Source organism: Doryrhamphus excisus, linkage group LG5, assembly GCF_037039965.1.
Source record: "Doryrhamphus excisus strain RoL-2023G ecotype Guam linkage group LG5, RoL_Dexc_Guam_v1.1, whole genome shotgun sequence".
Lineage (NCBI taxonomy): Eukaryota > Metazoa > Chordata > Actinopteri > Syngnathiformes > Syngnathidae > Doryrhamphus > Doryrhamphus excisus.
In genome coordinates, this window is record NC_136361.1 from 9,649,914 (window position 1) to 9,676,475 (window position 26,562).

General features: G+C 41.2%; 2 protein-coding genes and 1 long non-coding RNA gene across 5 annotated transcripts in view; 2 read left to right on the top strand and 1 right to left on the bottom strand.

The window, feature by feature from the left end:
* The window catches only part of agmo (alkylglycerol monooxygenase), a 53,812-nt gene extending 43,213 nt beyond the window's left edge, over positions 1-10,599 (top strand). The window contains exon 13 of the mRNA XM_058054026.2: positions 8,227-10,599. Within this exon, the coding sequence (XP_057910009.2) occupies positions 8,227-8,307 (81 nt within the window). The 3' untranslated portion in view covers positions 8,308-10,599. The remainder of the gene's footprint in view (positions 1-8,226) is intronic.
* A 705-nt stretch (positions 10,600-11,304) lies between these two features.
* The window catches only part of dgkb (diacylglycerol kinase, beta), a 65,150-nt gene continuing 49,892 nt past the window's right edge, over positions 11,305-26,562 (top strand). Inside the window, exons 1-5 of one of the 3 annotated variants that reach the window (XM_078790669.1) lie at positions 11,305-11,398; positions 11,508-11,531; positions 11,976-12,050; positions 18,808-19,264; positions 21,603-21,737. In XM_078790669.1, coding sequence (XP_078646795.1) covers positions 21,665-21,737 — 73 coding nt within the window. In that variant the 5' untranslated portion in view covers positions 11,305-11,398; positions 11,508-11,531; positions 11,976-12,050; positions 18,808-19,264; positions 21,603-21,664. Of the gene's footprint in view, positions 11,399-11,507; positions 11,532-11,975; positions 12,051-18,807; positions 19,265-21,602; positions 21,738-26,562 lie in introns of those variants that run through there. The other 2 variants (XM_078790668.1, XM_078790667.1) reach the window with 2 other exon arrangements.
* On the bottom strand, positions 16,526-26,520 carry LOC144898512 (uncharacterized). Its single transcript, XR_013627395.1, has 3 exons — positions 26,468-26,520; positions 17,675-17,974; positions 16,526-17,545 (listed from the first exon to the last, which is right to left on the bottom strand). It is a non-coding gene; the product is annotated as an uncharacterized LOC144898512 (long non-coding RNA).

A 26,562-nucleotide genomic window follows, 5' to 3' on the forward strand; every position in this document is an offset into this window, starting at 1 on the left:
TCCATTCATCCATTCATCCATTCATCCATTCATCCATTCATCCATTCATCCATTCATTCATTCATCCATTCATCCGTTCATCCATTCATCCGTTCATCCATTCATTCATTCATTTTTCTACCACTTATCCTCAAAAGGATTATTTTGTATTTTTACCCACAATCCCTTTACTGTGCCACTGCATCATCGCCTTTCTCAGCCTCGTATTTTCCAGCAAATTCCGCAGTAGGAGCGTACCGCTGGGAACGCCATAACTCTTGCAAATATCAGTGGGTGGATGGAAGGAGCCGAGGGAACGATTAACCTCTTTAGCACCCTCAGAGACTCATTTGTCTTCACGGTGGAATCCCATTGGACCCACTCGCAGAGGACATCCATATTATTTTCTCATTGCTCTGAAAATACAAACACGGACATGCTTGGACCAATGGCAAACACGCTCCACCCACAATCAAAACAATGTCCTTTCTCTGACGACTATTAGAAAAACACCATTCTAGTCTTTGCTACATTGCAGTCATTTAGCAGGAAGTGTTTGACTTAGCCCGACTGCAACATATTTAAGTTGACTGTATACTTCGTAGGAGACGACTTTTGTTTATTCACTACCGTTGTTTGGTCATTTGGGCTAAAATATGAGACCACCAGCGAATGGCACAAATCCATACTCTGCTAGCTTGAAGTTCTCCCTGATTTTCAGGTCAACATTCGCAATAAAAGAGACCTTTGTCATTATTTGGTTACATTCAGCTCCCTTTCTTTCTTCGATTTGTCTAACACACTTATTAAAAGCATGTGAAGTATAAAATGTACTCATGACTAAAGAAGGGCAGCACGGCGGTCTAGTTGTTAGCGCGCAGACCTCACAGCTAGGAGACCCGGGTTCAATTCCACCCTTGGCCATCTCTGTGTGGAGTTTGCATGTTCTCCCCGTGCATGCGTGGCTTTTCTCCGGGTACTCCGGTTTCCTCCCACATTCCAAAAACATGCTAGGTTAATTGGCCACTCCAAATTGTCCATAGGTGTGAGTGTGAATGGTTGTTTGTCTATAATTGCCCTGTGATTGGCTGGCCACCAGTCCAGGGTGGACCCTGCCTCTCGCCCAAAGACAGCTGGGATAAGCTCCAGCACCCCCGCGACCCTCGTGAGGAAAAAGCGGTAGAAAATGAATGAATGAATGACTAAAGAATGATACGTTTCAATTTTGCATTTCACAGCAATTAGTGCGTGTTGAAGATCCATAGAAGAAAGTGTGCTTAATGAGAAAAACATTATCAGGGAAGCAATAAGTGGGCTTGCCTAATAGTGGTACACTAGTGCACAAAGAAAGCACCTTATGGGGGCCATGGGGCCAAAGAAAGTTGCCAGTACCATTTATTTGATTAAGAAGATGAGAAATACAATTTAGTTGAATCACGCCAGGATGTACAGGAAGTCTGCATCAACAATAATAATCAATTCATTCCTCATGTTTAATTATTTTGCACTGTTTACTTCCTTTGGGAAAAATTGCCTTTGATTTTGTACATTTGCTCAAAACTTATGGAACAAATTAACAGCAAAAACTGAGGTGCTACTGTTTTTATAAATTTTGACTTACTTCGGGGGCTGCACGGTGGACGAGTGGTTAGCGTGCAGGCCTTCCACCCTCGGCCATTTGCATGTTTTCTCCCACATTCCAAAAACATGCTAGGTTAATTGGCCACTCCAAATTGTCCATAGGTATGAATGTGAGTGTGAATGGTTGTTTGTCTATATGTGCCCTGTGATTGGCTGGCCACCAGTCCAGGGTGGACCCCGCCTCTCGCCCCGAGACAGCTGGGATAGGCTCCAGCATGCCCACGGCCCTCGTGAGGATAAGCGATAGAAAATGAATGAATGAATGAATGACTTACTTTGGGAGAAAGAGATGTCGTTACAAAAAATGCATTTGAAATCCAAAAGTTTGGCAAAGAAAAAAAGGATTTACAAACAAAAATATTGGATTTGAAATAAAAAAAACAAAACATTTGCAAACAAATTCTCTGTTCTTATTGAACAACACTTCCTGAAGGTGTGTGGTTGCATTTTGTAACGTTTTGTTGACATTTCAGCTCAAACCAGTGGCCGTGGTCTCCTCTGAAGAACGTCAGAAGCCTTTTTATTGGGCAGTCTGGAATGATAAATGGATGGGAAACAAAAGCAGCATCTTAAATGAAAATGGTAAAAATAACTTTGTTTTTTGTATTTTTTAAATTTCAAATCCAATATATATTTTTAGTTTAATAAAAATATGTGGCCACAAATTAAAAAATGGAAAAATCCATTATATTTGTTTGCAAATCCTTCAAAAGAGTTATTTTTATGTACTCTTTTTTTGCAAAGAATATTTTGGATTTCTAATCCAATTTTTGTTTTAAAAATATATAGATATAAAAATTAATAATAAATACAATGTAAATGAACTATAAAATATATGTAATATAAATAATCTATAAAATAAATGTAATAAATCAAAAAACATTTGAGCAAAAATTAATGTATAGTTTTATTGTATTTTTAAAAAACAAAATAAATCTGACATTTTTTGACCAAAAATGAGCAACTTTATGGCGGCGTGAATGTTGACCGGCGAGCATGTGGGCATGCACTGTCCTGCATGAGTCAGCGTCAGGACTAGCACGCTAGCTAATTGAAAGGTCAGACATTAGCTCGCTTCGTCTATGAATCCGAGCTGGCTGACGAGGATTAAAGTGCCTTTTTTTTGAAGTCGGCTTGCGTCAGCTTGTAAAAGAAAATGTTTTAAATGATAATTTCTCTCTGGGGAAGCGTCGTAAAGTCAAGGTCTGAAGGATTTCATTGACGAGCGTGGCGTTTTTGAAGTTGAGAAGTTGTAAAAAAATGTTTTCAATGATAATTCTTCTCAGGGGAGGGACGCTAAACTCTTACACACAATTTGTTCCCTCAGTTTGAAGCACAAGCAGGCGCCTTTTTCTCCTTTTATTTTTTACATTTTACTTTCATCCCCGGTTGCTGGACCGGTGCCTGCAGCGCTGCCTTTCATTTCCGTTGATGTTGCCGCTGCTCGGCTTCAGGTCTTCAAACTGCGGCCACCCAGAGCCCTGCGGCTAATAACCGAGGGGACACTTAGTACCATTGAGGCAATGCCAGGCTGACAACTTTCATGTGCGCTTGTCTCCACTGACGAGTCGTCATCGACCTTGACATGTGACCTTGCAGCCAGCCCACCAAATGTTTTCGTACACTTTGACTACCACTGCTGTTTCATCAGGTTGGACTGTATATGCGTGTGTGTATGGAGGAGTATGTAAGCCATATTTCTCATGGCGGGACTACAGAGCACTAAAGCCTCTCTTTGGGATCCTTCCTGAGCGAGCATCTCTCCCACGACTAGACAGGAAGTCGTAGCCTGTGTGCATCGATGTGCACGTGTGGTGCTGCAAGTGGTACAATATCAGCTTGAAATTTCTTACAGTAACTGTAAAACTGGAGCTATAACTGTAACTGTAATAACTACTGTTACTAGCATAGCATTCAACGGTGTATATACTGACTTGATGTTAAGTGCAAAATAAGCTTCAAAATGGTAGTTTATAAACAATGTGTTTATTTTTTGATAGCTAGTATAATATTTCGATACAAGCGAATACTATAGCCCAGGGGCCGGAAACCTTTTAGTCAGCTGGGATAGGCTCCAACATATTCCTGCGGCTCTAGCGAGGATGGATGGATGGATGGATGGATGGATGGATGGATGGATGGATGGATGGATGGATGGATGGCTGGATGGATGGATGGATGGCTGATGGATGGATGGATGGATGGCTGGATGGACTACTTACCATCATTGTGATTTGTGCTCCAAGGTGTTGCTGATGGCTTTGTAGTCTGATTGACAGGTGGTGAGTTCGGCTTGATACTTGGCTTGCTATCACGACGGTGCGATTGTGAGCAGTTCATGCATGTCTTTTATTCGGTTGAATATCTTGTCTTTATATGAAAAGTTCATTCGCCACATGAAGTATGAATATTTTGGCAAATTCGCCATCAGTGAATGACTTTCTGTTCCTCACCATTGCTAAAGTAGCAGCCAAGCTAGCCCAGGTCCAGCCAGCTTGTGGGCTCCAAGTTATGCAGGCGAGCTAGCATTTTGGAAGCTATCTCTTAGCATGCCTTCTTCCAAGTGTGAGCCATGTTGTTGATATAATCTGGGTAAAGCAGCATAGAAGAACATTCTCGTTTTGCGTCACAGTTTATGACTTTTCCTGAGAGGGGAGACTTATTGTCCTCATTTCTATGGCTTTGGATTGAGTTGTGGAGCCCTATCAAGCAGCTACACACAATAACCCGCACAGAAAGCTTTCTAGATCTTCCAGAATCTACACCTATTTCAGATGGATTTCCTTGGATTTCCAAACGGTCTGTTTGAATTGATCCCACCCACGGCCCGCCTCTGGGCACGCTCGTTCCGCTGTGATTGGTCACACTCAGCCTGTACCGCTAACAGCTTGTACAGCTTGTACCTGAGCACGCCCATATAAGGAAGTCATTAGCTTCTCACTTTGACGTCACAGTGAACCGGCGTTAGAAAAAACTCCCTGAAACGGAGTCTTCAGAGGACGCTTATTTAAGGAAGCCCGCCACGCTGTAAAGAAGGAATAAAGAATCCTACTTGAATCCTAAATTCACTTATTACCATGAGTTCTGAAACCAATTAACTATGATAAACGAGGGATGTGGTGAACTGGTTTTTCGTTTACCACAACATTAGAAAGCTCGTAATTTACATGCTTTGCGTTGTTTATGATCCACTGATAATGTTTAGTTTGGGCCGTGGTTTCCGTGGTTCCACTGTTTCTGGTCTCTGACGCTTCCTGGAGTCCATCCTTGTTCTCCTCGGGTTGATGCCGTGCCTCGATGCGTAGAGGTGAGGTTTTGGTGCCATTGTTGGAGCTGAGTGACTTGTTTGGGAATATTTTGCTCTTTAGTTCATTGGTGCTAACATTAGCATTCAAGCTAACTGTATGACCAACTCATTTCCTTGTTGATGTGCCTTTTGCTCATCAATAATAATAAATAAAAATAAATAAATCCACCAAACAGAGGCTAACCCGCAGTGTTCTTGGACTTGAACACACATTTTGACCTCTCCAAACCAGTACATCCTTGGAGACACGCTCACCACGCAGAGAACCCTCTCTGTTTAAGGACCATCTTTTGTTTTCAGACACTTGACCCACAACTTGTCTATTAGTGTACGTTGTGGTGGTCTGCAGCCTGTTGATTGAAAGTGCCTGGATTTGTCTGAAATGTGACCTGAAAATTCCCCAAGAGAATAAAATATTAGTATTTAGCGAGATTGATGATCGCCACCACGTCCAAAGAGCAATGGTAGCTTAAAGAGGTCAAAAGTGAGGCGTCCAATAAAATCAAATTGCAATGAGTCTCAAACGTCCTGCAGAAGGTAACCCGACTCAATAAGTAAGTATATGACTTTTATTATTCAAGTACGTTTGCTAGCTTTCAGAGGCCAGAAACGCCAACCAAAAATCATTTTATGCTTTTTATTTTCCGCCTTTCTTTTTTTTTCTTCTTATTGATTTGTTACTGTCATTTGAACAGTAAATCGTAGAAAAGCTGCTTTCTACCTGCAAAAGATGAAATGTGGGGTGAAGGAGGAGCACATCGTCATCTTGACATGGTGCTGGCAGATGAGACAACATCAGGCTTCTTTTGTGTCTCCGAGTGTTCTGCAATGTGAGGACGCACAAGGCAGCGCAGTCATCTTCCGCCAGCTCGGAACGCAAAGTTCCCAATCCTTTTCCAGCACGGCGGAGTTGTCCAAAGCTGCTGGACTTGTGGAAGGAGCGCTGGAAACATCCCATGGCAGGTCATATATCGCAGGCCTGAACACCGCCTTCTTTTCATTTTAACGGCTTGGTGCAGCTGTGGCGGGCAGACCCGCAGGCCCGCAGGCCCCTGCCGCTTTGACCCCATGGACGTTTATTGACATTCACACTTGGAGTGCAAAAAGCCACGGCCATTTAGAAAAATGACATTATTTTAAGGAGTGTATAATTAATATCTGTCAACAATTGCATTTTTAAAGAAATCAGCAGGACAAGTACGTCATGTCATGTGAAAGAGCGTCTCTCATCACCATGGTTACCACTCCGACCGCAGCAGAAACATATGAAATGTAGAAATGCCTGGAGAAATGTAGCTTCTGTGTAGGCTATGGCGTTATTTGATCAGTAAAATACCTCCACTCCTGACAAGACATTGTTGGTGGAAAACAGCGACGTGACGATCCCTCAACCGATAAATGTAGTTGAACAAGTTAGGCCACTATAGCTATAAATATTATATATTTTACTATATATATATTGGATGACACCCGCTGGTGTCACCTCACGGGACACTGGCAAACCAACTACTCCACTAATATAATAATAATATAATATAATAATATAATAATAACCTATTTTTGGTCAGGATTTGTCTTTTTTTATTAGCTGGAGGTGTCGACAAACAATGAAACATTTTCTCTGTCCATCTTTTAGTGTTCTTTTCACAAATTTAGGATTCACGTTTGTGTCTCCATCCATGCCATACAGCATACAGCAAATAGAGAAGTTTAGGGCGACAAAGCAGGTTGGGTAATACCAAGTATTCAGCGGGAGGGGGGGGATTACATTACCGGATGATTAAACATGCTACTGGCAAATGAAGAAAATCAAGATATTTATGTGGGAATGATGTGATTATATTCGAGGGGTTATATTGACTGGATCTGATTATTGGGGGGGCGGGTTAATCACCCCCATCCCTTGTGTAAATTACTCAATGACTCACACATTAGCAGTGAGAGATGTCCTTTTTCTACATTTTTTTACTTCCTCCGGTGGCTATTCAATATAACATGGCTGACACCTAATGACCAGGGTGGAATACTACATGCATACTACTACAATGTCTTTCAATGGGTCTTCTGAATGCCTCATATTTGGACTTAAATGTCTGAAAATGCATAATTTAGGCAACAAAATGAACCATGAAAAAAAGTGTGAACTGTCGAGGAATGACTGTGTATAGTATTTAAATAAATATGCAAATACATACTACATACCGGCTGAGTGGTTAGCGCGCAGCCCACACAGCCTTTGATTCATAGAGTTCGATTCCAGCCTCGGCCATCTCTGTGTGGAGTTTGCATGTTCTCCCCGTGCATGCGTGGCTTTTCTCCGGGTACTCCGGTTTCCTCCCACATTCCAAAAACATGCTAGGTTAATTAGCCACTCCAAATTGTCCATAGGTATGAATGTGAGTGTGAATGGTTGTTTGTCTATATGTGCCCTGTGATTGGCTGGCCACCAGTCCAGGGTGGACCCCACCTCTCGCCCCAAGTGAGGGTAAGCGGTAGAAAATGAATGGACAAATGGTGATGCTTAATGATTTCCTGGGCTGGCCATTAGGGGGCAGTGTAGCAATTTGAATCCAGAAATAGTCAAACCGATTTCACCTTCAAGCGCAACATCAGCATTATTTTTGTGCCTTTAAGTTCATTTTGATTGTGACTGGGCTCCTGGAGGCGCTATTGTTGTGGTTCCGAGCATGTGGCATCCATCTGGCCCGGCCGCACGAGCTTGAAAAGGATGATTGTGTTTGCCATGATGAATGAAGCTCCGGCGCGTACGTCTGCAGTCTGCGTCCTCCGGGGGGATGAAGTGGAGATGTTCTACAGGTTCTGTCAGAACATTTATAGACTGACCCGGTCAACCAGAGGTTTATTTGAACTCTGATGATTTTTTTAGTGAGGGCTGTCCATCATTTGGATACATTTATTTTCTAACATGGAATTTTTTTGTAAAAAAGTTTAAAAAGTAAAAATATATATTTTAAAAACTGTTTTCCTCCATTAAAAAAAATACAAACATACTGACTGAAAATGTATAGTTTAGCTAACGTATATGTAATATAATGGAATTTCAATATTTTCAACACACAATTGCTGGGAAATAATATGTTACAAAATACGTTGCATTTTGTATTAAATACTATTTTAATACATTCCATAATATGAATTTATTGTCAGTAGGAAGCGTTTTGCAGGCATTTAAAGTAAATGTAAATATTGAAATGCACCAACTCCCATGGCTTGCATTGAAGATATGTGAGTGACGGCTGCTTAGCCCTGCTTTGTTTTTGTATGTTGCTCCTGTGCAGGCCTTTGCCTCCCTCTCGCTGCTCTACTGGGCGATGCAGATCTTCTGTCAGCTGCTCTCCATCAAGTGGAAGTCTGACTGAATCTGACCCTGCAGACCAGACCGACTCACACTGGTCCACTACGTATGTTGGAAATGGGTTTTTTTTTGCCTTTTACAGTCAACAAACGGTGAATTACTCCATTACTAACAAAGTCAAAAAAAAGTCAAACTAATCAAGGATTTATATTTATCTGCATATTGTGCTAACTTGTTTTTTTTTATCCTATCTTGTATTTAAACTGACACACAACTAACTCATAACCAGTGAAAACCACTGATTGGACCATTCAGCTTGTTTGCTTCCAACCATGCTTCTTGCAGGAAATCATGGAAATAAAATAATCTGTTCCAGGGTCAAGCCGCGGTCATCCAAACCTTTATTAACTGTTCAGGCATTGTTTCAAGTAACAGTGTAACTCTCATGAAAGTCTACAAAGAAGCTAGGCCAGGAGGTCTGACTTTATGATAAGGTACACAAAAATACAGGACTTGAAGAGTGGTTAGGGTTAGGTAGGTTCATTCCTCATTAAATACTTTTCATTTACATTCATGAAATGTAACTGTAACTAATTTTGTGTAGCATTTTGCATGTTCTCCCCCGTGCGTGCGTGAGTTTTCTCCGGGTACTGCGGTTTCTCCCCATGCTAGGTTAATTGGCCAGTCCAAATTGTCCATAGGTATGAATGTGAGTGTGAATGGTTGTTTGTCTATATGTGCCCTGTGATTGGCTGGCCACCAGTCCAGGGTGTACCCCGCCTCTCGCCCCAAGACAGCCGGGATAGGCTCCAGCATGCCCCGCAACCCTCGTGAGGATAAGCAGCATATGGAAATGGATGGATGGATGGAATTTAGTGTACCTTATTGTAAAGCGGTCAAGGGGTGTCAAACGGTTTCCAGCCAGTGCCACATAGTGAAAATAGTGACAAATAAAAGGATGTAACATTGCCACTGTGATATTTTGTAAAGCAACACATGTAGATATGCTAAGACATGATATATATTTGTCAAATAGGTAATATATACGTACTATGTAGGTGATAAAGCCTATTTTTTTCCTTTTTCAAATAAATCAACTTTCCTTTTTAAAAAAATATTTATTCCTATTCATATTTTGTCTGTATGTTTTGTAAAATTATAAATATTCCCCAATCTAATGTTCTAATAATTACGACCTTATTTTTGTGTTTGTTTCCCACATTAATAACTTTTAACACACAATGCTATTAAAATGACATTATTTTTCCCCACACAGTTTATTCCCATAATATTTTGACTTTATTCACGTAAAAACATGACTTTTCTTTGACTTTTTCCACAACCTAATTTTCCAAAAATGACCAAAATTTTATTTTTTGTTTGTTTTACATAATAGTACTTAAAAAACGTCTTCTTTCTTTAATATTTGAAAGTACTAAAATCATATGATTTTTGTCTTAATAATATAGTGTTATTCTCGTACAATTATGATGTTTTGTTGTTAGATTACTAAGTTTTTTCTCTGAAAGAGGACCTATTGTGCTCATTTTCGGCTCTTTGTATTGAGTTGTGGACTCCTATAAAGCGGCTACACACAATAACCAGCACAGAAAGCTTTCTAGATCTTTCAGAATCTGCACTTTTATTTTGTAAAGCAAGCAAACAAAAAATAATAAAATAAAATGACTTAAATGTTATCATAGAAGTTTTCTGACGGCCACAGCTTGACACCGGAACAGATGAATTCACTTTCCATTATTTGCTGTGGAGGGGAAAAAGCATCAAGGAGCAAATTGTGTTGACTTTGCAGCTTCCACTGTAACACTTTACTGTACTTTAAGATGCATATAGTACTGTATGTTATATATCTGACTGCTTTGCCTGCTAACTATTAACCTCACACTATTTATTGTTCATGTACGCCATATAATTACTCTATATCCTGTCAGGTGAATTTACAACATTCATTCATTCATTCATTTTCTACCGCTTTTTCCTCATGTGAATTTTTATTTAAAATTTGAATTTATATTAAACAAAAATGTATCTGTGGTGGTCCAGTTATATTTGTGGTGGGCCGACAAATAAATACATGAATAAAAAAAACTGCTATGTTATACTATCAATAAAACCACTACTACAGGGCTAACAATGACGCATGCTGGTGTTGTGGAAGGAGCGCCTCCTGCAGGCCGAATGTGAAAGAGGAGGGGAGAGAGAATCCAGATCAAGCCCTAACCCAATTTCCATGTCCATCACCCTCACATATGTCCCCTGAGCCAAGTCCTCCCACATGGACCAAGTGTTGTCCAGACCTTATGTGGGAGTGAAATATTCCACAGCAGATGGTGCTATTTCCTCTGTGCGCGTCATCCTCATCATGATGAGACGCTTGGGAAATTGTTGATGTTTGTCACATTGGCACTGAATCAGCCAAATAAATCAAAACTAACCTCTAAAATTGCAGTATAATATGTTTTGGTTCATGTTTGAAAGCTTTATGGAACACCAAACTGTTTAAATAATCAATGATGAACTCCCATGTTCACTATGGGATGATTTGAAGGTCTTACTCGTGTGTAGCTAAATGACCAATGAACTACGCTTTTACTACATGGTCTTTAAAAAAAAAACAAGTATGTCCATTGGTCCTCAGAACTGTCAGTCAAGCTTGGACTGTACTTTTTCTTCAGGCCACAATAGAATGTCATTTTTCAGATATTCAGATGATTGACAATAAAGGTATATTTTGAATGATGACTATGAATGTTGCATGTTTCAGTTTACTTCAGTTTGAGCTTTGTACACGAAACTGGTGTTGTTCTGTAAACCCATCACACCCATTAAACCCAAGTACATTTTCGTGTTACTGTCCAAATGTGTTTTAAATGTATTTTTATCATAAAACACTAGCTTTTAACAATGAAGCTGGCTTGCTAAGTTACAAATGGAAACAGGAAGTGAGCTAAGTGGCTCGCCCGTGACGTCATCAGCGAGTGAATCGCGAAAATGTTAATGCAGAGCACATCTTGAATTTTTGAATTTAAGAAACTACTCGTGGCAAAACAGGAAGATGTTGTCCTTGTGTTGTCTTGCTGCCACATTGTGTCTTTGTCATTGTGTAGCTCAAGTCTAGAATCACGGCTTCATTGAAGGTAAAAGTAATCATCAATGTTCATTTATCCCTTCCATTTATCATTTATTTGGAACTGTGTTTTGTGTTAACATTTTTGGCTTTCTGTAACAGACTCACCATTTTTGCAGGTAGAGCAACATGAAGCTGGCAAGGTAAGTTAGCTTTAGCTAGCTAGCTAGCATGACTTGCGTGATTGCTTTACAAATGTTTGACTTGGTTATTTATGTCACTTCTAATGTTTTTGTTGTGAACGTACAATAGCTTGTACATTGAGAAGTGAGAGAATAAAGGAGTGTTGTACATTATGATTCCAATCTACCGGTGTGAAAGTGTGACATTGCTTCATGACAGCTGATTCATGGAAGCCTACGGAGTGAGCAGGTGTGTGAATATTAATGTGTCACATTAAAACCGCAGCAGATGGCAAAACAGTCATTTTGAACGCCTCTTTGCATGTTTTCATCACATTTGTGCAGTGTTTGTAAAACATACTTTTCCAGTTACAATACAAGAAGATGCTAAATTGTACTTATGTTATCTTACTTATATTGTACTTATATCTTTACGTTTGTTTTTGTTCATTTTTTTTACCCAAGATTGAACAACCACCATGAGGGTTCGCTATCCTCATGAGTTCGCTGCCTAAATGGGCTGCAGAAGACATCCAAAAGGTGAGTGTATATGCAGCCAAAATATAGCCAGATTTCTAAGCAATTTATTATGCTGTGATAGGGAACCTGCATTTTCAAATGTTACCATAATGGTTCTTATATACACACCTGATTAAAATTTTACAACCAGTTGAAAAATTGCAAGCTCTTCCATTTTAAGTAGTTACAGAATGCAAAAAGAAGAAATGAGAGTGTTTAAGTCAGCAATTTATTGCAAACAAGCATTAAAGTGACATAGGCTGTTCATCCCCTGATGAAAGGTTTAAGAGCACAGCCTTTAAAAGGCAAAATCTTGTGGGCTGAATGTGATTTTGTGTCAGGTGGCAAAGGCAAAAAGGCGGGATTTTTGAACTGCTTTAGCAAGGCCTCTTGCAGCGCGCTATTGCCGCTGAGGTTGGACGTTCATTTGGAAGTTCTTCAAAGATCCCGAGGGTTATGGAACGAAAAATGCCAAAATGCCCCCAGCCCTGAGCCAGAAGATCCCGACCGTCAAGACAGACCATCCTCAACCCAAAAGAAAGTAGTTACTGGTGTTGAGTGCAGTCCAATAACCATCTGCGAGAGAAGGCTTTTAAGAAGAAGAAACATCTTCAAAGGGTTCCTTGAATACCACAAAATTGCCCGTTGTAACCATGATGGTCCTGATGGCTTGACCAGGAGATCCAATCATGATCTGGGTTGCTTTTTCCTTCAATGGACCAATGGTGCTTAAAGGGGACAGATTATGCTCATTTTGTATTGAGTTATGGACTCCTATAGAGCAGCTACACATGATAACGGACACAGTAAAATGTGTAGGTCTACCGGAATCTGCACCTATTCCAGCTGTATTTCTTGGATCAAGTGTTTCCCGTGAAAACAGTCTGTTTTAATTTATTCCACCCACGGCCCGCCTTCAGGCACACCCACCCGGCTTTGGTAGGTCACACCCGCAAGTGCTCGGGAGGACTTCTGGATAGCTGCTGAACCCAACTTTATAAGAGTGGATAAACAGTATAGGAGTTGACAATAAACTTAATAAATAAATCTATCTTTTTAATATGTCCGCTTTTAATATACAGCCATATGTGTTGCATCCCGATTCCAATCCGGAAGTAGAGACTGGACAGTCTGAAGTTTCTTAAGAAATGAGGTTACTTCAAGATGTCTCTCAATAGTATGTAGCTTTAGCATTTCAGCATTCTGTTTTCTACAACATCGGTAACATTTTTTTGCAGGACTACCAGTGGGACTACATGATTGTGGTGGGAAGTGGCGATTAGGAAGTGGAGACTCTATGACCTTGTAATTTGCACCCAGCTGCCTGTATGTTTTTTGTTGCATTATTTACATAATATGAACATTTTTAGGACACTGGCAAACGGGGCCAAAAAGTCATTTCACAGAAAACTTAAAAATGGATCCCTTAGCATCATTAATTGGTTTCAAAAGGTAAAACTCTAATCAAATCAATTTTCCAATAAAAAGTGTGTAAATCCAATTAATGAATTATAATAAATGAAAATAAAGGAGGAGGTTGCCTTGAGGCACACCTGATAATGCCAACGTCTTATGACCTGATGCTAATTGTTTTTTGTAGACCATGCACCCAGTAACTTTTGGAGAATGAAGGCATTAACTGGAACATCCAAGCAGCAGAAAGAGTGTCATGAAGTCAATGGAGTGAGGTTCCCATATGTTGGGGAACTTAGCGCACCAGCTGGAAACAGCTGTTCTATTGTGACCTGACTAGTATGGATGGGCTCAGGTTGTGCTGTGAAAAAGGCCACAAAGGATTGCTTAAAGCGTCAATACATGTTGTACTAAATAAATAAAGCAATTGCTACAGAAGGAACTAAAGTGAGTTGGGCTCCATTCCAATGTGCAAACAAAGAGAAGTGTTCAAGAAACTTGACTGAGTGTTGCCAGGAAGTGTAAAAAGCAAAGGCAATCATGATTAAACTCATGTCTAAATAAAGGTGTAGAAAATACAACTTTGGGGCAGTTTGAGCGTCAATGTTGTTGTCCAGCAGATGTGAGCTACGGCGATCCATTAGAATGTAGTGATCAGTGAACTCATATCAGCACAAAGCAGACATATCGATCAGACCAGGAGGAGGCATTCACCTTTACATGAAACCCTCCTAATGGATAACGAGGGTGGGCTGCCCGGGGGCTTTAATGGAAGCAGCAAATGTCGCTCGAGATGGACGATCGATGCGGCTGTCGATGACAATTAAATCTCAGCGGGCTGCAGCCAAAAGATGCCGTTTCAACCTCTTAGCTGGCTTTTCGTTAACAAGATGGCAATTGTTTTTATGAAAAGCAAAAGGAAAAGCAAAGAATGCAATGTCTTTTTCAGTGAAGCTTTGCTGAAGTTTTCAAACCTGTTTTAGTTCACATACCTTTGCGTTCCACAGCCGGTCTGGCTACCAGCGTTAGCATGCTGATGGTCATGTAGCATCTGAGCATTTATCCAAGCTGCTCGCTGGAATAGGTTCATTTTGTCTTCTTATGGAATATATGCTCAGTGACTTCCACTCAGACATATTTGTAGGTATTTTAGGTATTTCCCACCTGTGGGGTGGGAAATACAGCTACGTAGTGTTTAGGTGACCCTTCTGAAGAAGACTGCAGGGGACAGTCGAAACATGTCAACGTCTATCTAATAAAGTTGTCTCTTGATACATCGCAGTTCGAACATTGCATAGTCAATCTGTCAAAAAATAATAAATGATCACTGTTTTGTGGTTGAATGTGACTATTTTTTTACGTATGCTTGATCTAAATGTAGCATTTTGAAATAAAACAAATCTAGAAATGTAAGGTATTCAGAAGGTAGTGTAAGACTTGTGTGTGCCTTTAAGAGGCGGGGCCCGGGAAGTGATGTGTGTGATGTCAGTTAGCTGGATTTGAGTGTGGAGCGTGTGCGTGACTGGGGTGAGTTGTGGCCGACAGCAGCTCCTGTGTGAATGTTGACTGCATTGAAGTCTCTCCTTATCCACAAGCAGCGGCATTACAGTAGTGTGTTACACTGGTCACTGGTGGTTAGTACGTTACATTGGTAATACAATAATAGTACGCTGACGGACAAAGGTGTGTCATTATTATCTTTTTTTACATTTGACAAATAATATGCCATAGTGGACCACAAAAGAGCGATCACAAGGATTCTGTGTGCCTTCTAAAGAGAGAGAATCGGTTAACATGAGGGAGCTAACAATGCATGTCATGGGACACACCTATTTTGACTATAAAGACCTCTAAAAAAAACTCCCAACAACATTTTATCATTTGATATTTGATACTGCGACCTTGCATCAGGTACATTTATGATAGCATGTAATACCTAGAGTTGTTTGCCCTATTTTGATCACTTTATACATAACTGAAACTTCTTTCCTGGCCTTGTTGATTTCACATCTAGTGCTACTTCTGTCAACAACAGCAGCATGCCAAGCGTCAGTCTGTTTGCTGCTTCAAATCACAGCAGACTTTGTGAGAGCCACCACCGACTACTTTTAGCCAAATGAGCATCCAGAACCTTACTTATCTTTTTGAGCCTGAATATACAGAAGATGCGCTACAGGTTTAGAAGCTGAGCTCGCCAGAAAAGAGAGTGAATCTTGGTGGCAGAAGGGATGCAAGTCATTACACAAATGTGGAGCTGGATCTAATACATGATGTAATTATTGCAACATCATCTAAAATGCTTTATCTACAATGACTGAAATGAATGATGATAAATGTGTAAATAACGATAGTGGTTGTAGTTGAATGTGATAATGTGGAATAATTATTGGGGTCCGTTTATGTTGACTACTGATTGCGATAAGGGATGAGATGATATAGATCCTGGACCTTAGCCGGGCCAGCTCCATAGAATAAATCTCCATTGGATCTTGTGCAACCGGATCAATGGATGCTAGTGAGAAAACGCAAATATGATTGAAGGCATATTTTGGTTTTAGACAGAATGAACAAGGAGAGCCGATGAACACTGCTGAGCCCATATGTTTCATTTCTTTGAAAGTAGTGGTGATGGAAAAGGTGAATACAAGCAACTTGCATCCTCACCTTTAAGGCCACCATCCCGTCCAGTTTTCCCAACTGCGAGAAAAAGCTGCCACTCGAGGTGCAGAGGACGGTCAACGCTTACTGAGGTGTATGGCGGACAACGTAAATATAAACAAAATGGTGCACCCTCACAGACAGTGTCGCTCGCTGCATGTTAAGGAATGATATTTAAAAAATAGTTTCTGTTAATGAATGCTAACCGACATTCAATGGTCAGTGTTTATTAAAGTGCAATTTGGTGACTTGATACTGTATTTTATTTATTTTTTGTATAGCTTTTATTGAAGTGTTTTTTTTCTACACAGAGAAATTTTAATTGTCTATGTTTGTCTATTTTTAATTGGTTTTGATGATTTTTTTTAATAAAAGAAGCAAATTTTCATTTCAACAAAAACCTTTATTATGTTACTTATGTCACTTGACAGTCCAATTACAATGTTAAACATGCTTGAGATATTAAAATTAATTGCTGCATATTATCATTACTGGTACATCAATGGAAAAATGGTCTCAAAATAAACAATATCGTTTATCAGCAATAATTTGTTATCATGACAGGCCTACACACCAGTAGGACGTGAACACAGCAACATCTGTGGCACGTTGGCGGAGAACAACAAAACTCATGTATATCAGTCACAGCTGCACCACTCCATTAGGCACACTTATGCAATCTAATGAACTGCAATATGTTCGTAATGTGGTTGAGAGCCATTTGGAATATTTTATTGAAAAACAAAAACAACCAAAATATGCCCAAAAAGGAGAATAGTAGAATATGAAAAAGCATGTTCCATTGTTCACTGAATGTGATTAATCAATATTTGCACATGTTGTGCAATTTAAATAATATTTTCCCAAGGACTCTGCAGGGTTAAAAAGCATTAAATGGTATTAGTTTACGAGGTACTACATTTTTGATTATGCACGATGATCATTTTAAGTTTTGGTTCTTATGTAAATTTAGTGGAATTGGCTTCGAATTTGCGGTTTTAAAAGTCTCATAATCAATGTAAGTTACATTACATTGCAATACATTACGTTGTTTAAAATGACCATTTCAAAGAAAAGTTGTTTTTGTCTTATCTATTTCAATACAACATACCGTAATACTGTGAAAGTGTGGTATTTTTGGTTATCATACTTTCAGAATCTGGTGCCTCGTGGAGGACCTCTTTGAATGCATGTGAAGGTGTACTAATGTCGCATCCCATTGCAGTTCCACGAATCCACTTCTTCCCCGCCTCCTTTGCAGACAATTTGCTGGAGCAGACAGATGCCTCGAGGAGGCCATGAAGTGATGCGCATTAACGTCGCTCTCTCTTCATGGTTGGAGCTGCAGCCTGGGAGATGACGGACGGCGGGCTGGGGGCACACAAGTGTGGGGTCAGGGAGAGGGTCCAGTGGTTGGTCTCTGGCAATCCGTCTGCGGTCTTCCTCTGGAAGGAATCCCTGAGGTCATGGCTTGTAGACGTTACATAAGGGTGCATGCATAGTGCTCCACACTCCCGCGGCTATTTTTAGCACAGAAGTGGAGTAGTGATTTATATATAAATACGTGTGCTTACGAGAGCTGCAGGGCGCCATGTGCTGGAGACACTGTGGTGGAACATTTGCTGCTATTAAGTTTAGGGTTGGAGCCATTGATGCAAGCATGTTTTTTGTGGTTGCTGCTGAAATATGCTGTAAAAGACACGTCATTGTTGAGCTGGAGCGTCATCGTGGTAGCGCTTGCACCCATTCCTCATTGCAGAGGTTGGAAATGTAAACAACACGGTGCCTTGCAAAGGGAAGGAAGCAGCTGATGTGGATCTATTGGAAGGGTTCATCTGCACATAGAGGTTGCCATGGCGACTGCTTACTTTCCACTGAATGGAGACAGAACAGAACCAGGGCTTATAAAGCTCACTTGTGATTTTGTGTATATGTGCGTAGCTGTTCATGTTGCTTTTTTAATGTGACGACGTAAAGTCGTGTCAATGCCAGTAAAATGGAAGCCGACAAAAGGATTGTTTTCACTTAGTGCAAGTTGGGGGATGCTAATGAGTGTGTGTCTGCTATTCTGTACAGTTAAACCTTGGTGTCAAAATTCAGTTTTCAACAACAATTATTGTTGCCAAACACACAATTTTGTAGGGAGATCATCATGATCACCACCTTCTTGTTCTGCCATTTCTTATTTCTCGAATTCAATTCAGTACTGTTTTTCACCTCCTGTATCAAAATGCTGGCACTTGAAACTTTATTTGGTTCCATTTTGAATTATTGAGGTGTGAAACACAATTGAATTCATTAAATAACTCATGGCAAAACAGGAAGTGTGATGTCTCACTGCTACATCATGCCTTTGGCAACAATCACATCAAAAATCAAATACGGTAAAAGTCATCTTAAATGTTCATTTATCCCGTCCATTCATCATGTATGTATATATATATTGGAATTCTTTACTGCATATAAAACTATCATTGTAAAACTATAACAACCTGTTTTGTGTTAACAATTCGACAATTCAATTAAAAACAAAAGTGACAGAGCAGGAGGACATCCAGAAGATGCCCTGAGGGATACATTGTGGTTGCCTTTGACCTTGCAGTTCTTGCTGGATGACATCACTCATGAATATGAAAGGCATTGTGTGTGTGTGTGCTCACTTCCATAATAAATCATTGATGTCTCTCCTTTCCCGCTCATCTCCCAGCGCCCCCCTCCTCTCGCGGCAAGGATTTCCCACAAGTTGGTGCGCTTACCGCCTGCTGTGCCGAATGCTAACGTGGATGCTTCATTCACCGGAGCAAGAAGGAGAGGAGGAGGATGCAAAAATAAGGCTGGAGAGTAAGGAGGAGAGTGACCAAGGGGAGGGATGTGTGACGTGCATGAGCGGGAGTATGGAAAAGTGATGATTCCGCTCTCTCTCTCTCTCTCTCTCTCTCTCTCTCTCTCTTGCTCTCTGGTGACTGGAGGAAAACAAACAGCATCCCCCCTGACATGAAGTGTGGGCTGCAGCCGCACCGCCGCCTCTTCACGCTCCACATTTGATTACACACTCCTGCATAACGTCCACTGGACCCATCACTGGATCATCGGCGTACATCCAGAGGTGGATACATCGGGAATATGACCGTGGACCTCCATCCCCAGCCTTGGATCCGCAGCAGGTGAGAATGTGGATGTTTCTTCACATTTCTGCAGCTCATGTGTGTCGCAGTGGTCGCCTGTGTGTTTGTGTGTGTGGATGCACTGGATCCTCCACAGCGCGGGACCACCGGAGCGTGACCACACAGCCGATCACGCCAGCTAGAGACTTGTGTGAGGATGCTGCTTATCAAATGTGCCAGGGAATGAGAAAAAGACGCAATGAGATCCGGCATGAGGCGGGAGGCGGATTCCCACGCACAATGTGTGGCGTTTGCCTTTCCTTCACACAACACTTGTCAATAATTGATGCTAAATTATGCCTCTGCATCCAAACATGGCTGATGCTCCTCAAGCTTGTAGTCACGTAAGCTTCACTGGACACACACCAGTGCCACAAGGGGGATGCTGGGTCCTGAAATCCTAATAGATGCTTTTCTCCACCTCAAGTGCATCATTGAAACGTTGCACCGTGACCGGCCCTTAAAGGTTCATTAATGCAGAAGCACTCGTGGGCTCAGTTGAAATTCCTGGCTGGGTTGGGACGCAGCACGTCGCAAGGCTGCGTTTCGTGCTGTCATCATAGCAACGGCTCTCAGTCTGACGTGAGCTGGATACAACCTTGAATGCACAAAAGCAGGCAACTACCACTTGTTGCATCACACAGGATCCAGCACCTGCGTTATCATTTCCTAATGTGCTGTACAACAAACAGTAGTTTTCTAATACAGGTGGTCCTCTGGTCACAAACAAGTTCCATTTCTAGGATGTCATGGAGTTTGGTGTTAGTCGCCTCTTATACAAGAGTTCCTTACCTTTTATATCCGTGGCTTATTGGGGGGAGAAACACAAACCGAAATGAGAAATGCCTTAGTTATTGCTGTCACTTTCATGGGAGCAGATCCTTTAACAAGCTCAAGGATACCAGCTTTAGCCTTATTGCTGGTCACCACTAGAGATGGTACGGTACACGGTTTTTATCATTTGGTCCGCCCTCTACATTTTTCAGTACATTTTGCCATGTGCACTGTCCAGGCTGCCCAAACGGCCCTCCCATAGTGTCCATTTCACACACATCCATTTTCTGTGCTGCTTATCCTCACTAGGGTGGCGGGTAGGCTGTCGAGAGGCCGGGTACACCCAATGTCAGGGCACATAGACCAACAATCATCACACTCACATTCATACCTAAGGACAATTTGGATTCACCGATGAACCTAAAATGCATGAGGTGCGGTGCTCCTGTGTTTGAACACATCACCACCATAACGAGACAAAGATGAGCGCATGAAGGAGATGAAAGCAGCAGAGATGCTGATGCAGGAGAGATGACAACTGATTGTACACTCACTCTGCAACCATCACCTCTGCACTTCAGATAAGGAACTTAAAAATAATATCATCACCGCCCTGTTCAAATTCTTACTGTTGCACTTGCACCTTCTAAAAAGAAACACTGTACACCATCGGTGTGCAAAGTGCTGTCCGGGGGCCATTTTCGGCCTGCAGTTTGTTATTTGGTCTTTCATTCACTCATTTTCTACCGCTTATCCTCACGAGGGTCACCTATCCCAGCTGTCTGAGAGGCGGGGTACACCCTGGACTGGTGGCCAGCCAATCACAGGGCCCATATAGACAAACAACCATTCACACTCACATTCATACCTATGGACAATTTGGAGTGGCTAATTAACCTAGCATGTTTTTGGAATGTGGGAGGAAACCGGAGTACCCGGAGAAAACCCATGCATGCACAGGGAGAACATGCATACTCCACACAGGGATGGCCGAGGGTGGAATTGAGCTGGGGTGTCTTAGCTGTGAGGCCTGCATGCTAACCACCCGCCCACCGTGCAGCCTTCTTTGGTCTTTCTAGTGAGATATACAATTACAGAAACACACACATTTGCTGTGCTTCTATGGCTTATAGTACAATATGTGGACCTACATTGGATTGGTGGAGCCTCTTTAATGTATACTAGTATATCAAAGTGGCCCCCACTTACAGTATGCTATTTCAACATTTGATTTTTTTGACAACGTTATTGATTGGAGAATGACCTGCCAGTATATTACAATTTCAAAGAAGTTGTTCTCTTTATGCACAAAAGAGTTGGCCAAATACCGGGGTAACGCTCAAGTAGCCAGTGTATCTCTCAGGTGCTTTTTATGATGTTCATTTTCACTTCCATAGAAATGGCTTTTCATTTCTTTGCCGCATTCCCGCCAGAAGAGCCTACCTTGCACTTGGGAAGCATAATGAAGTGCAAAACACAATATCATAAAATCCGATTTGTAGAATGTCGTCCTTTATTCTCGAGTTCTCAAACTTGATTGTTTTTCATTTTTGTGTTTTTGTAGTGTGTGAAGGCGCCGCTGTGTTTTGCTATCTTGGGGGGGATGCTCGGCAAGGCCTGAGCACCATGATGAGTGGCCAGGACTCCTGGGTCACGTTGACCCCTGCCGAATTTGCCCTCCTGCAGGAGTACGCTCAATGTGAGTACGAGTTGTAGCTTTTTTCTCTCTGCGAGGTAATACAACTGTAGTACTACATTCCACAGTACATGTTTATTGAAATGCTCATGCAATTGGTTTAGCATATTGTGGCGCTCAAGGGTCTTGTAATAAGGAAAGACTTTATTTTAAAAGCAGAAGAAGAAAGCTTTCACTTAACACAACACAGCCCATCAGATTTCAGAAGACTTTCAGTCCTGGTGTGAGCAGAACACCAATGAACAACTATGCCACTTGAAACTACAAACCGAAGAGCTACAGTGCATCCGGAAAGTATTCACAGCGCTTCACTTTTTCTACATTTTGTCATGTTACAGCCTCATTCCAAACTGTATTAAATTAATCTCTTACCTCAAAATTCTACACAAAATACTCCATTATGACAATGTGAAAAAAGGTTTTTTTGACATGTTTTGAATTTATTAAAAATAGAAAACAAAAAAATCACATTTACATAAGTATTCACAGCCTTTGCTTAATACTTTGTTGATCCACCTTTGGCAGCAATTACAGCCTCAAATCTTTTTGAATATGATCCCACAAGTTTAGCACACCTATCTTTAGGCAGTTTTGCCCATTCTTCTTTGCAATAAGTCTCAAGCTCCATCAGGTTGGATGGGAGACGTCTGTGCACAGCCATTTTCAGATCTCTCCAGAGATGTTCCATCGGATTCAAGTCTGGACTCTGGCTGGGCCACTCCAGGACATTCACGGAGTGGTTCTGAAGCCAATCTTTTGAGATCTTGGCTGTGTGCTAATGTCTACTGTCTATATGGTCAAGGTACATGACCAGTCTACTGAGGTCAAGAGCGCTCTGGAGCAGGTTTTCATCCAGGATATCTCTATATATTGCTGCATTCATTTTTCCTTCTATCCTGACTAGTCTGCCAGTTCCTGCTGCTGAAAAACATCCCCACAGCATGATGCTGCCACCACCATGCTTCACTGTAGGGATGGTATTGGCCTGGTGATGAGCAGTGCCTGGTTTCCTCCAAACATGGCGCCTGGCATTCACACCAAAGAGTTCAATCTTTGTCTCATCAGACCAGAGAATTTTGTTTCTCATGGTCTGAGAGTCATTCAGGTGCTTTTTGGCAAATTCCAGACGGGCTGCCATGTTCCTTTTACTAAGGAGTGGCTTTCGTCTGGCCACTCTACCATACAGGCCTGATTGGTGGATTGCTGCAGAGATGGTTGTCCTTCTGGAAGGCTCTCCTCTCTCCACAGAGGAACGCTGGAGCTCTGACAGAGTGACCATCGGGGCCTTGGTCACCTCCCTGACTAAGGCCCTTCTTCCCCGATCGCTCAGTTTAGAAGGCCGGCCAGCTCTAGGAAGAGTCCTGGTGGTTCCAAACGTCTTCCATTTACGAATAATGGAGGCCACTGTGCTCATTGGGACCTTCAAAGCAGCAGAAATTTTTCTGTATCCTTCCCCAGATTTGTGCCTCAAGACAATTCTGTCTCGCGGGTCTACAGACAGTTCTTTTGACTTCATGCTTGGTGTTTGTGCTCTGACATGCACAGTCAACTGTGGGACCTTATATAGACAGTTATTATATTTCCAAATCATGTCCAATCAACTGAATTTACTGCAGGTGGACTCCAATTAAGCTGTAGAAAGATCTCAAGGATGATCAGTGGAAAAAAGATGCACCTGAGCTCAATTTTGAGCTTCATGGCAAAGGCTGTGAATACTTATGTAAATGTGATTTCTTAGTTTTCTATTTTTAATAAACTCAAAAAAAGTAAAAAAAACACTTTTTCCACATTGTCATAATGGAGTATTTTGTGTAGAATTTTGAGGTAAGAGATTAATTTAATTCAGTTTGGAATGAGGCTGTAACATGACAAAATGTGGAAAAAGTGAAGCGCCGTGAATACTTTCCGGATGCACTGTATTTACATCGACGGTGCTGCAAAGCACGCTGGGAACCAGGAAGTGTTCCCAGCGACACTACAATATAAATGACTGTGGCCATTTTGGTTGGATTGGAAACTGTCAGGGTCAAATTTAAATATAAACAAGAAAAACTGCTTTTTGGTATTGTTTCTCTTTTCTTAGTATGTGACAGTGTACTATTATAACCCTATCATGATAGGAGCACACTTTATGATTACAGTAATCTCTCTCCACTTTACAGCATGGCCGTTCTTGGTGTTTTATTTTGTTTTATGATATTTTTTTAAATATACATATATATACAGACCAGCTGAAATATAGATAGAATCTGTCTTTTGCACATTTGGATCTTAATGAGGTTTTAGATACAATATACAATATAAGAAGGGGGAGTGGGACAAAAAGGACTTTTATTTATTTCATTTATTGAAAACTACAATTAAAGTGAAATAGGCTGTTTATCAGCTGCTCAAAAGTTTAAGACCATTGCTCAAAAACTCTCCTAACCAAAACAAAAAATGTCTCAGTAGGACTCAGTAATGAGTCGCTCCACCGTTCTTGTTAATCTCTTCAGAAATTGGTTTGGGTACGCTTGATACGAGTGTTTCCAGGAGGCACCAAGGGCATCAACTGTCTGGAACTTTTCCTCATTCCAACTATTGCTAACTTTCTTTTTGTAAATTTTCTTCTTGAAATTATGACTTTATTCTCATATTTTCACTTTATTCTTGGTCCATAAGTGCCAATAATATTTGAACTTAAAGCTACTAAAATGACATGAATGCCTTTTTTCTGTAATTATCACAACTTTTTTCTTTTAAAATTACTGTAGACTTTTTTGGTTTTGTTATTTTTAATTTAAGTCATACTTTTAGAATGCGCCGCAGGCTAACGAAAAAACTGCCCCAGGCAGCAAGTGGCCCCCAGACCGTACGTTGGACAACCTGGTGCAATGCTATGAAGAGGAGGAGGCAGGTAGTGTAGCATAAGGTGGCACCTACACGCAGCAGCATAATCCAGGCTTTATTAGCGTGTCAAAAATAGACATTTTTACCGACGTCTCAATTGCATCACATTTATTTGCACAACCCTGTGAATAAAATGGTCTCTACTGCACATGTGATGGTCGTCGTTTCAAGCAGCACATTCTGCTGTCATATATTCCCACTGTACTCCTGCAGTGTCGTTGCATGACGGTAATTCTCCATCTGAGCTGCAGATGCTCAAGCGTTTAATGTGCACGCTGCAATTTGAGTCGTGAGCAATTCATCATGACCGCCATGTGGCTGCTCGGCACAATGCGCCATCTATGCCTCCGCTTTACGTTCCCCTTCGATGTAGCAGGGATGGAAAATGTGAGGATGTGCCGACCGAAGTCGCACGCCACCCACGTGTACTTTGAAACAAACGTTGAGAAGTACTTGGGGCCCGTGAGGGCCAGTCATTCCAAACAATAGCTGGAGGAACAATATGGCTTGGATCTTACGTGTTTGTTGCGTTGGCAGTGTCAGAGCTTTTATTTGCTATCCGCTATCCCAAAGATGTGTTGTCATTATTGATTTGCACTAAGCATCCCCTGGAGCTCCTCACGGGTGTTTTAGATGCTTGTGCTAGTTTCCTTAATTGCGACGTACCTTGTTCTTAAATCATTTACCCACAAATTGTAAGTGAACATGCAAACACACACACAACAACATTAAGCTTCAAATTTTCAACATTCTCATCTGTCTTTGGAGTGCTCTGGGAGCCGTGCAGGTTTTATGTGCCACAAAGGCAAAACGACGTGTGTGTGTGTGTGCACGTGTGTGTGTGTCTCCTGCAACATATTTAGTGTTGAACACTGGCAGGCGGAAATGAAAAACATGAAAATGTTTCTATCTACTCTACAGTAGTCACATTAATAATTACTTACAAAAATAAATTCACGTCATGTTTAGCAATTTATGCCATGATATGCAATATAAGACTTTTAACCAGACACATGATGTGAATTGGTATTGGTTGGTATTGGACTGGCGACACCAGCCCGAGTTTTACTTTATCAGATCGGATAGGCCTCATGGAGGACCAGGACATCTTGGAGAGACTATGGGCTCTCATTTCATGGCACAGCCCACACAGTGGTAATTTGGTACAGTGCCCCACTGTGCGCAGCCAATTTGGTAGACTGGACTGCGCCGAGATGGGCGTGGCGGTGCACAATGGAAGGAGTCCACATTTTCACCTTGGCGCAGTGACAGTTTGGTGACAAAACAGCGCACCAAAGGTACGGAGAAAGGTCGCCAGCCAATCACAAATGAGCCAACACAAAGCGCAGACTTTGTGGAAACAGAGAAAGTGGCCCCTTAGACAACTAATAATTAACAACAACTAAAAACAATGATTAATATGAAGCTATAGTATAGTATGGTATATTTTAGGGAAGCCCCGATCATCCAGAAGTACTGATCACAGCTTAGGGCTGCTACAGAGTAATTAGTGTTGGAGTCACTATAGAGTAAAGGACTGCCTCCTTTGTTGTGGTTAATTGGTGCCAGACCCAACCCATGAGAAGTGGAAAAACCTATTTCCTTATTATAAAGTGAAAATGTCAGGACAATTTCAATATCCCTTAACTGCCTGGGCCCCCAAAAAATAATTACTAACATGAATAATGAATTAATAAAATGAGGGCTTTAAAAATGAAAATGAGAGAGAGAGATTTTTTTCATGGGACCCAGAATTCCTGGCTGCAGCCCTGCTACTGGCCGTATGATATGAAAAAAGGAACAACAAAATGACCTTCATTGACACAAAAAACGTATGTACTTACTTTTTGAAGACAACTTCCAGTGGTTAGGACTCTTTCTTTCAGGAGAATTTGGCAAACTTCCACGCTGAGAAATTCAATTCAGTTCTTTTTGGGGT